Source organism: Loxodonta africana, chromosome 22 (assembly GCF_030014295.1).
Source record: "Loxodonta africana isolate mLoxAfr1 chromosome 22, mLoxAfr1.hap2, whole genome shotgun sequence".
NCBI classification, from domain to species: domain Eukaryota; kingdom Metazoa; phylum Chordata; class Mammalia; order Proboscidea; family Elephantidae; genus Loxodonta; species Loxodonta africana.
The window spans coordinates 35,964,714-35,982,469 of NC_087363.1; the positions used below are offsets into that span (position 1 = coordinate 35,964,714).

The window sequence follows — 17,756 nt, forward strand, 5'->3', positions numbered from 1 at the left end:
GCTCTTAGTTGTCGTGTGACCTTGGTGTTCTTCATTTTCCTTTGCTCCAGGTGGGTTGAGACCAATTGATGCATCTTAGATGGCCGCTTGTTAGCATTTAAGACCCCAGATGCCACATTTCAAAGTGGGATGCAGAATGTTTTCATAATAGAATTATTTCGCTAATTGACTTAGAAGTCCCCTCAAACCATGTTCCCCAGATCCCCGCCCTTGCTCTGCTGACCTTTGAAGCATTCATTTTATTCCGGAAACTTCTTTGCTTTTGGTCCAGTCCAATTGAGCTGACCTTCCATGTATTGAGTGTTGTCTTTCCCTTCACCCAAAGCAGTTCTTATCTACTGATTAATCAATAAAAAACCCCTCTCCCTCCCTCCCTCCCCCCTTCGTAACCACAAAAGTATGTGTTCTTCTCAGTTTTTACTATTTCTCAAGATCTTATAATAGTGGTCTTATACAATATTTGTCCTTTTGCCTCTGACTAATTTCGCTCAGCATAATGCCTTCCAGGTTCCTCCATGTTGTGAAATGTTTCACAGATTCGTCACTGTTTATCGATGCGTAGTATTCCATTGTGTGAATATACCACAATTTATTTAACCATTCATCCATTGATGGACACCTTGGTTGCTTCCAGCTTTTTGCTGTTGTAAACAGAGCTGCAATAAACATGGGTGTGCATATATCTGTTTGTGTGAAGGCTCTTGTATCTCTAGGGTATATTCCGAGGAGTGGGATTTCTGGGTTGTATGGTAGTTCCATTTCTAACTGTTTAAGATAACCCCAGATAGATTTCCAAAGTGGTTGTACCATTTGACATTCCCACCAGCAGTGTATGAGAGTTCCAATCTCTCCGCAGCCTCTCCAACATTTATTATTTTGTGTTTTTTGGATTAATGCCAGCCTTGTTGGAGTGAGATGGAATCTCATCGTAGTTTTAATTTGCATTTCTCTAATGGCTAATGATCAAGAGCATTTTCTCATGTATCTGTTGGCTGCCTGAATATCTTCTTTAGTGAAATGTGTGTTCATATCCTTTGCCCACTTCTTGATTGGGTTGTTTGTCTTTTGTGGTTGAGTTTTGACAGAATCATGTAGATTTTAGAGATCAGGCGCTGGTCGGAGATGCCATAGCTGAAAATTCTTTCCCAATCTGTAGGTGGTCTTTTTACTCTTTTGGTGAAGTCTTTAGATGAGCATAGGTGTTTGATTTTTAGGAGCTCCCAGTTATCGGGTTTCTCTTCATCATTTTTGGTAATGTTTTGTATTCTGTTTATGCCTTGTATTAGGGCTCCTAGGGTTGTCCCTATTTTTTCTTCCATGATCTTTATCGTTTTAGTCTTTATGTTTAGGTCTTTGATCCACTTGGAGTTAGTTTTTGTGCATGGTGTGAGGTATGGGTCCTGTTTCATTCTTTTGCAAATGGATATCCAGTTATGCCAGCACCATTTGTAAAAAGACTATCTTTTCCACAATTAACTGACACTGGTCCTTTGTCAAATATCAGCTGCTCATACGTGGATGGATTTATATCTAGGTTCTCAATTCTGTTCCATTGGTCTATGTGCCTGTTGTTGTACCAGTACCAGACTGTTTTGACTACTGTGGCTGTATAATAGGTTCTGAAATCAGGTAGAGTGAGGCCTCCCACTTTCTTCTTCTTTTTCAGTAATGCTTTGCTTATCTGGGGCTTCTTTCCCTTCCATATGAAATTGGTGATTTGTTTCTCTATCCCCTTAAAATATGACATTGGAATTTGGATCGGAAGTGCGTTAAATGTATAGATGGCTTTTGGTAGAACAGACATTTTTACTATGTTAAGTCTTCCTATCCATGAGCAAGGTATGTTTTTCCACTTAATTATGTCCTTTTGAATTTCTTGTAGAAGAGCTTTGTAGTTTTCTTTGTATAGGTCTTTTACATCCTTGGTAAGATTTATTCCTAAGTATTTTATCTTCTTGGGGGCTACTGTGAATGGTATTGATTTGGTTATTTCCTCTTCGGTGTTCTTTTTGTTGATGTAGAGGAATCCAAGTGATTTTTGTATGTTTATTTTATAACCTGAGACTCTGCCAAACTCTTCTATTAGTTTCAGTAGTTTTCTGGAGGATTCCTTAGGGTTTTCTGTGTATAAGATCATGTCATCTGCAAATAGTGATAACTTTACTTCTTCCTTGCCAATCCGGATACCCTTTATTTCTTTGTCTAGCCTAATTGCCCTGGCTAGGACTTCTAGCACGATGTTGAATAAAAGCGGTGATAAAGGGCATCCTTGTCTGGTTCCCGTTCTCAAGGGAAATGCTTTCAGGTTCTCTACATTTAGAGTGATATTGGCTGTTGGCTTTGCATAGATGCCCTTTGTTATGTTGAGGAATTTTCCTTCAATTCCTATTTTGGTAAGAGTTTTTATCATAAATGGGTGTTGGACTTTGTCAAATGCCTTTTCTGCATCAATTGATAAGATCATATGGTTTTTATCTTTTGTTTTATTTATGTGATGGATTACATTAATCGTTTTTCTGCTATTAAACCAGCCTTGCATACCTGGTATAAATCCCACTTGATCAGGGTGAATTATTTTTTTGATGTGTTGTTGGATTCTATTGGCTAGAATTTTGTTGAGGATTTTTGCATCTATGTTCATGAGGGATATAGGTCTGTAATTTTCTTTTTTTGTAATGTCTTTACCTGGTTTTGGTATCAGGGAGATGGTGGCTTCATAGAATGAGTTGGGTAGTATTCCGTCATTTTCTATGCTTTGAAATACCTTCAGTAGTAGTGGTGTTAACTCTTCTCTGAAAGTTTGGTAGAACTCTGCAGTGAAGCCGTCCGGGCCAGGGCTTTTTGTTGTTGGAAGTTTTTTGATTACCGTTTCAATCTCTTTTTTTGTTATGGGTCTATTTAGTTGTTCTACTTCTGAATGTGTTAGTTTAGGTAGGTAGTGTTTTTCCAGGAATTCATCCATCTCTTCTAGGTTTGCAAATTTGTTAGAGTACAATTTTTCGTAGTAATCTGAAATGATTCTTTTAATTTCATTTGGTTCTGTTGTGATGTGGTCCTTCCCGTTTCTTATTCGGGTTATTTGTTTCCTTTCCTGTATTTCTTTAGTCTGTCTAGCCAATGGTTTATCAATTTTGTTAATTTTTTCAAAGAACCAGCTTTTGGCTTTGTTAATTCTTTCGATTGTTTTTCTGTTCTCTAATTCATTTAGTTCAGCTCTAATTTTTATTATTTGTTTTCTTCTGGTGCCTGATGGGTTCTTTTGTTGCTCACTTTCTATTTGTTCAAGTTGTAGGGACAGTTCTCTGCTTTTGGCTCTTTCTTCTTTTTGTATGTGTGCATTTATCGATATAAATTGGCCTCTGAGCACTGCTTTTGCTGTGTCCCAGAGGTTTTGATAGGAAGTATTTTCATTCTCGTTGCTTTCTATGAATTTCCTTATTCCCTCCTTGATGTCTTCTATAACCCAGTCTTTTTTCAGGAGGGTATTGTTCATTTTCCAAGTATTTGATTTCTTTTCCCTAGTTTTTCTGTTATTGATTTCTAGTTTTATTGCCTTGTGGTCTGAGAAGATGCTTTGTAATATTTCGATGTTTTGGACTCTGCAAAGGTTTGTTTTATGACCTAATATGTGGTCTATTCTAGAGAATGTTCCATGTGCGCTAGAAAAAAAAGTATATTTTGCAGCAGTTGGGTGGAGAGTTCTGTATAAGTCACTGAGGTCAAGTTGGTTGATTGTTGTAATTAGGTCTTCCGTGTCTCTATTGAGCTTCTTACTGGATGTCCTGTCCTTCTCCGAAAGTGGTGTGTTGAAGTCTCCTACTATAAATGTGGAGGTGTCTATCTCACTTTTCAATTCTGTTAAAATTTGATTTATGTATCTTGCAGCCCTGTCATTGGGTGCATAAATATTTAATATGGTTATGTCTTCCTGATCAATTGTCCCTTTTTTCATTATGTAGTGTCCTTCTTTATCCTTTGTGGTGGATTTAAGTCTAAAGTCTATTTTGTCAGAAATTAATATTGCTACTCCTCTTCTTTTTTGCTTATTGTTTGCTTGATATATTTTTTTCCATCCTTTGAGTTTTAGTTTGCTTGTGTCTCTAAGTCTAAGGTGTGTCTCTTATAGGCAGCATATAGATGGATCGTGTTTCTTTATCCAGTCCGTGACTCTCTGTCTCTTTATTGGTGCATTTAGTCCATTTACATTCAGCGTAATTATAGATAAATAAGTTTTTAGTGCTGTCATTTTGATGCCTTTTCATGTGTGTTGTTGGCAATTTCATTTTTCCACATACTTTTTTGTGCTGAGACGTTTTTCTTAGTAAATTGTGAGATCCTCATTTTCATAGTGTTTGACTTTATGTTAGTTGAGTTGTTATGTTTTTCTTGGCTTTTATCTTGAGTTATAGAGTTGTTATACCTTTTTGTGGTTACCTTATTATTTATCCCTATTTTTCTAAGTAAATACCTAACTTGTATCGTTCTGTATCGCTTTGTATCACTCTCCATCTGGCAGTTCAATGCCTCCTGTATTTAGTCCCTCTTTTTGATTATTGTGATCTTTTACCTATTGACTTCCATGGTTCCCTGTTATGTGTATTATTATTATTATTATTTTTAATTAATCTTAATTTGTTTGTTTTTGTGATTTCCCTATTTGAGTTGATATCAGGACGTTCTGTTTTGTGACCTTGTATTGTGCTGGTATCTGATATTATTGGTTTTCTGACCAAACAATATCCTTTAGTATTTCTTGTAGCTTTGGCTTGGTTTTTGCAAATTCTCTAAACTTGTGTTTATCTGTAAATATCTTAATTTCGCCTTCATATTTCAGAGAGAGTTTTGCTGGATATATGATCCTTGGCTGGCAGTTTTTCTCCTTCAGTGCCCTGTATATGTCGTCCCATTCCCTTCTTGCCTGCATGGTTTCTGTTGAGTAGTCTGAACTTATTCTTCTTGATTCTCCCTTGAAGGAAACCTTTCTTTTCTCCCTGGCTGCTTTTAAAATTTTCTGTTTATCTTTGGTTTTGGCGAGTTTGATGATAATATGTCTTGGTGTTTTTCTTTTTGGATCAATCTTAAATGGGGTTCGATGAGCATCTTGGATAGATATCCTTTCGTCTTTCATGATGTCAGGGAAGTTTTGTGTCAGGAGTTCTTCAAGTATTTTCTCTGTGTTTTCTGTCCCCCCTCTCTGTTCTGGGACTCCAATCACCTGCAAGTTATCCTTCTTGGTAGAGTCCCACATGATTCTTAGGGTTTCTTCATTTTTTTTAATTCTTTTATCTGATTTTTTTTCAGCTATGTTGGTGTTGATTCCCTGGTCCTCCAGATGTCCCAGTCTACATTCTAATTGCTCGAGTCTGCTTCTCTGACTTCCTATTGCGTTGTCTAATTCTGTAATTTTATTGTTAATCTTTTGGATTTCTACATGCTGTCTCTCTGTGGATTCTTGCAACTTATTAATTTTTCCACTATGTTCTTGAATAATCTTTTTGAGTTCTTCAACAGTTTTATCAGTGTGTTCCTTGGCTTTTTCTGCAGTTTGCCTTATTTCATTTGTGATGTTTTGAAGCATTCTGTAAATTAGTTTTTTATATTCTGTATCTGATAATTCCAGGATTGTATACTTTTTTGGGAAAGATTTTGATTCTTTTGTTTGGGGGGTTGGAGAAGCTGTCATGGTCTGCTTCTTTATGTGGTTTGATATGGACTGCTGTCTCCGAGCCATCACTGGGAAACTAGTTTTTCCAGAAAATCCGCTAAAAAAAAAAATGCAGTCAGATCCCTATCAGAGTTCTCCCTCTGGCTCAGGCTATTCGGATGTTAATGAAGCCGCCTGGGGAGGGTGGGGGAGGGATCAGAGAGATAGGAGGGTAGCACCTCAGAATATAGCCAGAGTTGCTTGTCTTGCTTGGAATGACTGTTATATCTGAGATTTCCACGGGGCGCGTCGCCTATGTGTGCTGGCTGTGTGGAGATTGCCCCCGGGGGGTCTGGCCCGCTGGAGTCATGGTCAGATCCTCCGCTGCCAGCCCCACGCCCAATGTCAAGGTTCCCCTACTGGGACGGTGCACTCCCGACTCCAAAATCAGTCGCTGCCTCCTGGGGACTCCCCATCCCGCCAGCCGCGTCACCGCGCCGCCTCCGAGAACCGGATGGGCCCCCCCCGGGTCAGCTCAGGCGAGCGGAGCAGCTCCCTGTGCCTGCGCCGCGACTGCGCATCCCAGCTGGGACGCCGCTTTCCCCACTCCAAGACAAGTCGCTGCCCCCCGGGGACCTCCCCCACCGGCCGCGTCGCCACGCCGCCCGCGCGAACTGGCTGGGCCCCCTCCCGGGGTTAGTTCAGGGGCGTGGAGCAGCTCCCTGCGCTTATGCCGTGCCCGCGCCCTGTCAAAATGCCGGCGGGACGGCTCCCCGGCTGGGACGCTGCTCTCCCTGCTCCAAGACCAGTCACTGCCTCCCGGGGACTTCTCCCACTGGCTGCGTCGCCACGCCGCCAGCATGAACTGGCTGGGCCCCCTCCCGGAATGAGTTCGGGGGCCAGGGCTGGGCCCCTTGTTTGTGCTGTCTGCCCCCCTGGGCTCTGCCCCAAATCGGGCGCTGAAGGTCACCTGACTGGTACACTGGCTCCAGGCTCTGAAAACAATCACTGCCTCCCCGTATTTGTTTGTTCTCCGTCTCTAAATCTATGTTTGTTGTTCAGGGTTCGTAGATTGTTATGTATGTGATCGAGTCACTTGTTTTTCCAAGTCTTTGTTGCAAGAGGGATCCGCGGTAGCGTCCACCTAGTCCACCATCTTGGCCCCGCCTCCTTAGAATCTTTTTTATTTCTGTGGGGTTGGTAGTAATGTCCCAGTTTCATTTATTATTTTAATATTTTCTCTTTGCATTTTTTCTTATCAGTCTAGCTAAAGGTATGTCTATTTTATTGATCTTTTCAAAGAACCAACTTCTGGTTTTGTTGATTTTCTCTACTGTTTTTCTGTTCCCTATTTCATTTCTCTCTGCTCTAATCTTTATTATTTCCTCCCTTCTGATGTCTCTGGGCTTAATTTATTCTTCTTTTTCTAGTTCCTCAAAGTGTAAAATTAGATTATTGATTTAAGATCTTTTTCATTGTATGCATTTACAGCTATAAATTTTCCCTCTGAGCTCTGCTTTTGCTGCATCCCACAAGTTTTGGTATGTTGTGTTTTCATTTTCATTTGTCTCTAGGCATATTCTAATTTCCCTTGTGATTTCTTCTTTGATTCATTGGATGTTTAAGAGTCCATTGTTTAATTTCCACATATTTGTAAATTTCCAGTTTTCCTTCTGCTATTGATTTTTAATTTCATTCCATTGTGGTTGGAGGAGATACTTTCTATGACTTCGTTCTTCTAAAGTATATTGAGACTTGTTTTGTGATTTAACGTTAGCTTCTCCTGGAGAATGATCCAAGTACACTGGAGAATAATGTGTATTCTGGTGTTGTTGGGTGGAGTGCTCTATATACATTTGCTAGGTCTAGTTGATTTATAGTGTTGTTCAAGTCCTGTATTTCCTTATTGATCTTCTGTGTAGATACTTTATTATTGATGGTATATTGAAGTCTCCAGCTATTATTGTAGAACTATTTCTCCCTTCAATTCTGTCAGTGTTTGCTTTATATATTTTTTGGCTCTTATGAGGTGCATACATATCTACAATTTTTATATCTTGATGTATTGACACATTCATCATTATGTAATGTGCTTCTTTGTCTCTTGTAACAGATACTCACTTAAGTCTGATATTACTATAGCCACCCCCACTCTCTTTGACTACTATTTACATGGAATATTTATTCTGTCCTTTCACCTTCAACCTACCAGAGTTGTTGGATCTAAAGTGGTTCTCTTGTAGATAGCATATCGTTGAAAGGGAATAAATATGTTACACTATTAAAAATCAATTAAACATATCCTCTAATACTACCTACTTTTGGTTTAGTTGATTTTTGTGGTGAACCATTTTGATTCCCTTCTCATTTCCTTTTGTGTATATATATATATATATATATATATATATATTTAAATATTTTTGGTGGTTACCATTGGGATCACATTTAAAATTCTAAATTTATACCAATGCAGTTTAAATGAATACCAACTTAACTTCAATAACATACAAAAACTGTTCCTATACTGCTCCTCCCTACAAATTCATCTTCAACCATTGTGTGCCCAATAACATAAATTTATAATGATTTTTATATGCATTTATATTTTAAATCATGTAGGACATAGCAAATAGAGTTACAAACCAAAAATAGCATAAAATTGGCCTTTGTATTTACCCATGGAATTACCTTTACTGGAGACCTTTTCTTAGTTCATAGAGCTTCAAGTTACTGTTTAGTGCCTTTTTTTTTTAACCTTAAGAACTCTCTTTAGCATTTCTTGCAGGGTCTAGTGCTAATGAACTCCCTCGGCTTTTGTTTATCTGGGAATGTCTTAATCTCACACTCATTTTTGAAGGACAGTTTGGCTGTATATAGAATTCTTTCAGCACTTTAAATATGTAACCCCACTGCCTTCTGGCCTCCATGATTTCTGAGGAGAAATTCGTGCTTAACCTAATTAGGTTTCCTTTGTATGTAACAATTCACTTCTGTCTTGCTGCTTTCAAGATTTTGTCTTTGGTTTTCAAGAGCTTGATTATAATGTATCTGAGTGTGGATCTCTGGGTTTATCTTACTTGGAGTTTGTTGAGCTTCTTGGATATGTAGACTCATGTTTTTCATGAGATTTGGGAAGTATTCAGCCACTATTTCTTCAGATAGTCTTTCTACCCCTTTCTCTCTTCTCCTTCTTTAATCCCCATAATACATATGTTGATCCACTTGGTGGTATCCCACAAGTCCTCTAGGTTCTGTTCACATTTCTTTATTTTCTTTCCTTTTTGCTCTTCAGATTAAGTAACTTCAATTGTCCTATCTTAAGGTTCACTGATTCTTTTTTCTGCTAACTCAAATCTGCTAACAGATTCTTCCAATGAATTTTTCATTTCAGCAATTGTACTTTTCAGTTCCCATGTTTCTGTTTGGTTCCTTTTTAAAATTTTTATCTCTTTATTCATAGTCTCATTTGTCCCTGTATTGTTTTCTGGATTTTCTTTAGTTCTTTATTCTTATTTTCTTTAGCTCTTGAGCATATTTAATACTATTGTTTTAAAGCCTGTCTAGTAAGTCCCTTATAAGGATAGTTTTTGTCACTTTATTTTGTTATTGTAAGTGGGTCAGCCTTTCTTGTTTCTTTTTCTTTTTTCTCATTCAGAAAATTTATAAACATATTGTTTTGTGGCATTGGTTGCAATCCCCACAATGTAACAGCATACTCCCCCTTTCCACCCTGGGTTCCCTGTGTCCATTTGACCAGTTTCTATCTCTTCCTGCCTTCTCATCTTGCTTTTGGACAGGAGCTGCCCATTTGGTCTCATGTAGTTGATTGAACTAAGAAGCACATTCCTCATGTGTTCTTGTTTCTTTTTTTGTGTGATTTTTGCTGTTGTTGTTGAAACCAGGACATTTGAGTATTATAATGTGGTAGGTTTGGAAATCATATTCTTCCCCTTCCCTGGGTTTTGCTTTTTTTTTTTTTTTTATGATTGTTGAAGGCTGTAGCAGTCCATTTGTTTAGTGACTTTCCCTAACTATTTTTGCAAAGATTACCTTTCTGGACATGTGTATACTGGAGATTCTATTTCTTAGCTTGAGTTCAGGTAATGTTTTGGCAAAGATTTTCTCTAATGCCAGGGATGGGGAAAAAAAAACACAACAAAAGAAAACAAAATGTTACCAAAAACCTGTCCCAGTCTTTGCAAATTGGCTTTATGCTTAGGCTCTCATTCAACACTTAGCCAGAATTGCAATGAGCCTAGGTATCCCCAAAATGAAAGCACAGGGTCTTCTCAGGTAATTTCTGTACATGCATCTTACCCTGGTCTCGCATGTGGCTTTCTCAATTCCCCTATATTCATGGTGCTTTTGAAAGTCTTAATTTCCAAAAGGAACTCTCTCCCCAGCCTCTCTTTCCAGCTTACTGTATGCCTTTATGGCCCTTTTCAGCCCCTGGCTGCTATAGGCAGTCATAGCCCTAGGTCACTGCCTGTTGCCCCTCATCCCTGTGCCAATTCTGAGACAAGCCAAACCAAGACAAACACCTTGCTTCAGTCTTTTAGGCCACCCCCAGACAAGTTATAATAGACACATGCAGTAATTTACTTCTAAAGTCTGCTCTGCTTAGAGCCAAAGACCAAACTTCTTTTTGAGAATGTAGGTCACAGTCACTGCTTTAAGACAGTCACACTGACCCAGGGAGGGTGTGGGTAGAAAACTGAAACTTTCCTACCATTTATATACTGTCTTTTTCTTGATTCAGTGTTTGCTTATTGCTATAACCCTTTGACTAGTTTCCAGAGTTCTGACACCACTGATCCTGCCAGTTTCTGCTTTTTGTTTGTTTGTTTTTGTGGGAAGATGGGAGCATGCAGCTGCTTATGCTGCCATCTTGCTCCACCTGTCTGAAAGTCTGAGCCATTATGTCTGCAAATATTTTTTTTCTGCATCTCACTTTTTCTTCTCTCCTTCTGGGACTCTGATGATATGAATGTAAGACCTTTTAATATTGCCCCACAGGTTCCTGGGGCTCTGTCTACATTTTATTTTCAATCTTTTTTTTTCTTTGTGTGTTCAGATGGCCTATTTTCTTTTGATCTATTTTCAAGTTCACTTAATCTTTCCTTTGCCATCTTCATTCTGTTATTTGTTCCATCCAGTGAATTTTTTATTTATGTTTTTATATTTTTCTGTTCTAAAATTTCCATTTGTCTCTTCTATATAGTTTCTATTTCTTCACTGAGACCAGCTGTCTTTCCATATTTTTCAAGTATGTTCACTGTTAACTTCTTCCACATGGTTATAATAGCAGCTTTAAAGCCCTTGTCCAACAATTCCATTATCTGAGTTATCCCACAGTTCACATATGTTGATTGTCTTTCCTCCTTAATAATTAGACTTTCTTGGTTCTTTTTATATCAGGCAATTTTGGATTGTATCTTAGACATTTTGAATGTTTTGTTACAAGACTCTAGGTCTTGTTTAAATTCTATGGAGAATGTTGGCTTTTTTGTTTTAGTAGACAATTATTCCAGTTAGAATCAAGCTGGAAGTTGCGACCCATCTTCTGTGGGCTGTAGTTCCAATGTCAGTTGTCAAAGATTTTGTAGTGCTATTCAGATCTGTCCTGCATGTGCACCACACAGGGACTAGTCTGAGATCTGAGCAGTGGTCTATTCTGTAGTACAGTTCTCAATGCCTCTGATAGTGCTGTTTAAGGTCAAATCCATACATGCACAGTTCATAAATAAGCTCATGAGTTTATACACAACTTTATAGGATCCCTTTCTTGAGTTCCCTTCTTCTCCCAATCTCCTCCATACTCTTCAGCTTCTAGGGAGCCCCCTTCATGGTCCTCTGGCTAGAAAGATGTAATTTTAATATTCCCACTCTAATATGCACTTCCCATGACTGGGTCTGTCTTTGAGAACAAGTTATGAAAAGATATATATAGAACTGCAATGGGGATTACTCCCACACTCCTTGGACTACAATTCCTTTGGCCAGAGAGAATTCCAGTTTCTCAGGTTTTGTGGTATCTGTTCAGCTGCTGCCATTGCCACCAGACTGCATCTTTGGAAAGTTAACTTGCCTGAGGACAGGACCAAGAGAGAAAAAAACAGATTATCCTCCACTCTTTCTGTCCCCTCCCACTCCTATACTAGAGAGGGCTTCTCTTAGAACTCTCTCTGTTCATGGCTGGTACACAATTTTGGGATTTGGGCTTCTTTTGATTCCAGTCTGGGGCATACAGAATAAAAACAAAACCAAGGAAACTCATTGCTGTGTTGGTTGTACTTCGTTTGATTTCCTCCCAATCCACCCACACACAACCATTTACTTTTTAGAGTCCTTAGATAGCTGCTCCATAGTCTCTCCAGGGTTTTTAGTTGCATTCATTAAGATAGAAAAAAAAAAATTTTTTTTTTTTAAGATAGACAGGGTGAAATGTGCTTGCTTATTTCGTTTAACCAATTTAGAAACTCCTCTTTTACTATTAAAAAAAAATTTTTTTTTATTACTGTAGTGTTTTTTTTTTTTTTTTAAATACTCTGGATACAAGTCCTTTGTCAGATATATATGTATTGCAAACATTTTCTTCCAGTCTGGGGCTTGACTTTAATTTTCTTAATAGTGTCTCTGATGAAGTTTTGTTATGATTAGTGCTTTGGGTATCTTGTCAAAGAAATCTTTGCCCACCCCAAGTTCATGAAAATATTAGGCTATATTTTCTTCTGGAAAATATATGATTTTAGCTTTTACGTTACATCTATTTTTTTTTTATGATCCATCTAGAATTAATTTTTACATATGGTGTAAGGCAGGAGTTGTCTCTATTGAATTATTGTGGTGCTTTTGTTGAATATCAGTTTTTGATCCTCTAAGTATTGGTCTACTTCTGGACTTTCTGTTATACTCCATTGATCTCTTTGTCTGTCTTGATTTCTATAGAGCTATATAAGTCTTGGGAAACCCTGGTGGGCATAGTGGTTAAGAGTTCAGCTGCTAACCAAAAGGTCAGCAGTTCGAATCCACCAGATGCTCCTTGGAAACCTTATGGGGCAATTCTACTCTGTCCTATAGGGTCGCTATGAGTCGAAATGACCTGACTGCAACAGGTTTTTTTTTTAATATAAGTCTTGAAATCAGGCAATGTCAATCTTCTACCTTTGTTCTTTTCTCTCTCTCTCTCAAGATTGTCTTATTTATTCTAGATACTTTGCATTTCTATATAGAGTTTAGGATCAGCACATTAATTTCTACCAGGAAAGTCTGCTGAGATTTTGATGGGGGTTGCACTTCACGTATACATCAATTTGAGAAAAATTAACATCTTAACAATATTGTGTTTTTCTGACTGTGAAAATGGGATATTTCTCTATTTAGGTCATCTTTAATTTCTGTTTATAATGTCTTGTAGTTTTCAGTGTGCAGTTCTTTCATTTAATTAAACTTATCTTTTATTTTATTTATTTAATTTCTTCCTAGTTTGTTTTCAATGCTATTATAAATGGTATTTTTAAAGTATTAATTGCTAGTAAATAGAAAGGTCCCTGGGTGGCCCAAATGGTTAAGTGCTCAACTACTAGCCAAAAAGTTGATGGTTCAAACCTATCCAGAGGTGCCTCGGAAGACAGGCTTCTGAAAGGTCACAGCGTTGAAAACCCTATGGAGAAGTTACATTCTGCACACATGGGATCATCACGAGTCAGGATCAACTTGATGGCAAATGACAACACAACAGTAAATAGAAATACAATAGATTTGACCTTGATGATACTATTCTATTTTTAAAGCTATCATGTATACTTGTTTTATGTACCTGATCATTCTAATATCTTAAGCCATTGTGTATCTGATTTTGCTAAGGGAACCTTTCCTTCTTAGTTGTTTTGAGATTTTTATTATAAGCTCTGTTCAATGGAACTTTCTCTGTGAAACTTCTTTGAGGTCTAGGTTGCTACTGGATTTTTCCAGAGAGATTTTTTTAATTGCTTCTCCAAGTACTGACAAGCACCAACCTAGGTTATTTTAAAATAAATTCTCAGCTTCAGTGGAAAATAAAATGTATACTTGGAGTATAATTTCAGATCACAAACTTTTATAAGGGTTAACTTTTAATTACGAAATCATAGCACCAAGGTTAAAACATACAAGTTTCCCTGCTTTCTGCACTTTTGTTCTTATTCTCCAGGCCTTCTTCAGCCCCAAGCTCCTCTGAATCTTTCCTCTTCCCCTTTTTGCAACTTTTAACTTGGAGGCCTATTAGCATGCTGAAGGTGAGCCTGGGCCAACCCTGCAGATGTACGTCTGGGAAATTTGGATAACATTTTCCATAAACCACTTGTCTTCACCTCTTTTGTGCCCAGCCTTGGGCTGGGAACTAGAAATATAGATGTGAAAAAGACACATGGCCTGTCCTCATGGCAGTCACAATTTGGGGGGAAAAACATAATGATTAATAGTTATTGAGCCCCTGACTTATGCCAGCCACCATCTTGGTGCTTTCATGTACATTACATCACTCCATTCCTGGTAATGAGCTTGAGCATAGGTTCTCTCATCAGTGTTTGTGGATGAGGAGACTTGGGCTCAAGGGGCTGCAAGTAGTAGAATGGTACTGAAATTTAAGCTCACTGAGCTGGGAGCCTCCCCTTACCAGAGGCAGAGTGACTGCCATGGCAGCTGAGTGACCTGCTGTGACCTTTTTCTTTCACAGAGGCTGTGCACTCCAGTGTACTGCAAGTACCAGTTCTACAAGACTCCAGTTCACAAGACAGAGGGGCAGCCCCATGGAACCCATGTTTACTTCCAGGACATCAATGTCATCCTCCTTGGGGCGTTGTGCCCCAATGACCTGAAGGAATACCTGGCAGGCCCCCCCATGGTGGTGGAAGTTCATGATCGTGACCTCAAGTCAGAGGAATATTCCCGGAAGCCCACCCTGTTTGGGGAGGACCCCCTGGATACATGCCTCAACCTTCAGGCCCTCATCTCTCCCAAACAGACAGAGAATAACCCCTTTGAATCCCACAACAAGATGTGGGATCCTTACGGGGTCGCCCAGGTCAGCTTTGCCGACCTTCTTCTTGGCCACACATACCTGAATCTCTTTGTTCCCATCCACAGCTGTAAGCCCAAGCCCACAGGCCAAGGCCACGACAGCAGGAACAGGAAGGTTGTGGGGTTTCGGGTTCCAACAGACCATCTCCAGCATGGCCCAATGCCCATGGGCAACTACCTGGAGGCCAACTCCCTCCTCAAGCTGCGAGTGGATCTCGCAGTGCCACTGCATTTCAGGACGGAAGCCCCCGACCAAGACCTGGTAGGCACCCAGTTTGGCCTCATCATTTTCGTGTTTGACTCCAGGAAGACCTTCCTCCTCCACAGCCTGCTACAGGACATCACCATGATCAATGCCAAGGCCCTTGACCTGGACTCGTACCCTCTCAGAAACATCCAGCAGATCCTGTCAGCTTTTAAGATGCGGGTGAAGGTCCAGGACCAGCTGGACCTGGATGTGCTCACTGGTTTCCACCTGCTGGATGGGAAGATCCACCTCTTCATTCTGGAAGGTTTAGCTGACCAAGGCTTGAGGCGGCTGTGGGAGAGCCACCAAAGCCGGTAGGTGGCTTCCTTTGCATTTTAGTAAAAGTGGTGAAGTTTGGATACCCCATGAGTGAAGAGATATTTCAAAGCCAAGACCCAGTTTAGCGTCCTTGTTGATTTAGTTCCTCTTCGGGTATAAAAATATTGCAGGGTATTTACCAGGGCTCCGAAGTTGGACTTGACAGTAGGAAGATTTAGTTGCCTTTGGTTGAAGTGAAGAATTTAGAGACATAGAGAAGAGAGAAGGTGGCTCAGGAAAATAGGTCCTGATCTCAGGCTTGTGAATTATATGGTATGTGGTTGTTTCCAGATTTTGAGTATTACAAATAAAGCTGCTATGAACAATCATGTACAGAGTTTTGTGTGGACATAAGCTCTCATTTTGCTGGGATAAATACCCAGGAGTGAGGTTGCTGGATCATGTGACAAGAGTATGTTTAGTGTGGTAGGGAGAATTCTAAGATGGTCCCCAAGGTTTCTGTCCCTAGTGTACACACACCTTCTCCGCGTTATTCAATCAAACACTAATGTAGGTGCTTCTGTGAAGGCATTTTCCAGATGTAATTGAGGTCTTAAATCTGTTCACCTTAAGATGGGAAGGTGGGCTTTTGAAGGTGAGCCCTTTAAAAGTGCAGAGTTTTCTCTGGTTGGTCTACATGTCAGAGACAGAAGAAGCTAGAGATTTGAATCACAAGAAGGATTCAGTGTGCCATTGCTGCCAAGGAATGCAGATGGCCTCTAGGAGCTGAGTGGCCCCTGGCTGACAGCCAGCAAGGAACTGAATTCTGCCAACAACAAGCATGACCTTGGAACTGGATTGTTCCCCAGAAGAGATCTCAGTCTGGCTGACACCTTGGATTTCAGCCTTGTGAGACCCTGAGCGGAGAACCCAGTCACACTGTGCTGGACTTTAACCTACATAACTATGAACTAAGGAATTGTTTTATGCTGCTAAATTTGTGGTAATTTGTTATGCAGCAATAGAAAATGAATACATTTAGTTTTTTTATTTATTGTAGGTGAAAGTTTACAGCTCTAGTATCTCATACAAAAATTTATACACATGTTGTTGTGACCCTAGTTGCAATCCCTACAATGTGGCAGCACACTCCCCCTTTCCACCCTGGTATTCCCCTGTCCATTCAACCAGCTCCTATCCCTTTCTGCCTTCTCATCCCACCTCCGGACAGAAGCTGCCCATTTAATTCATGTATCTACTTGAACTAAGAAGCACACTCCTCACAAGTATTATTTATGTTTTATAGTTCAGTCTAATCTTTGAAGAGTTGGCTTTGGGAATGGTTTTAGTTCTGGGTTAATAGAGAGTCTGAGGGCCATGTCCTCTGGGGTTCCTCTAGTCTCAGTCAGACCATTAAGTCTGGTCTTTTTACTAGAATTTGAGTTCTGCACCACACTGTTCTCCTGCTCCGTCAGGGACTCTCTGTTGTGTTCCCTGTCAGGGCAGTCATTGGTGGTAGCCGGGAACCACGCAGTTTTTCCGATCTCAGGCTGATGGAGTCTGGTTTATATGGCCCCTTTTGTCTCTTGGGCTAACATTTTCCTTGTGTCTTTGGTGTTCTTCATTCTCCTTTGCTACAGGTGAGCCAGGACCAGTTGATGCATCCTAGATGGCCGCTCGAAAGCTTTTAAGACCCCAGAGCCACTCGCCCAAGTGGGATGCAGAACATTTTAATAAACTTTGTTATGCCTTTGACCTAGATGTCCCCCGAAACCATGGTCCCCAGACCCCTGCCCCTACTACTCTGTCCCTCGAAGTGTTTGTGTTCAGGAAACTTCTTAGCTTTTGGTTTAGTCCAGTTGTGCTGACTTCCCCTGTATTGTGTGTTGTCCTTTCCTTCACATAATTCTTGCCTACTATCTAGTTAGTGCTATGGCTGCTAACCTAAAGGTCGGCAGTTCAAATCCGCCAGGCGCTCCTTGGAAACTGTATGGGGCAGTTCTACTCTGTCGTATAGGGTCGCTATGAGTCGGAATCAACTCAATGGCAATGGGTTTGTTTTTTGTTTTTTTTTTCCCTCCCCACTCTCATAACCATCAAAGAATGTTTTCTCCTGTGTTTAAACCTTTACTTGAGTTTTTATAATAGTGGTCTCATACAATATTTGCCCTTTTGCAACTAACTAATTTCATTCAGCATGATGCCTTCCAGATTCATCCATGTCGTGAGATGTTTCATGGGTTACGTTGTTCTTTATAGCTGTGTAGTATTCCATTGTGTGAATATACTGTAATTTGTTTACCCATCTGTCCACTGATGGGGACCTCGGTTATTCCCGTCTTTTTGCTGTTGTGAACAGCGCTGAATGAACATGGGTGTTCCTGTGTCTATTCACGTGATGGCTCTTCTTTCTCTAGGATATAGTCCAAGGAGTGGGACTGCTGGATCATATGATACTTCTAGCTTTTTAAGGAAGCACCAAATTGATTTCCAAAGTGGTCGTACCATTTTACATTCCCACCAGCAGTGTATAAGTATTCCAGTCTC

General features: G+C 39.8%; 1 protein-coding gene across 1 annotated transcript in view; it reads left to right on the forward strand.

Annotated features, from left to right (window-relative positions):
* Positions 1-17,756, forward strand: part of CFAP92 (cilia and flagella associated protein 92 (putative)) — a 67,909-nt gene that overhangs the window by 29,344 nt on the left and 20,809 nt on the right. The window contains exon 9 of the mRNA XM_010590160.3: positions 14,361-15,265. Within this exon, the coding sequence (XP_010588462.3) occupies positions 14,361-15,265 (905 nt within the window). The remainder of the gene's footprint in view (positions 1-14,360; positions 15,266-17,756) is intronic.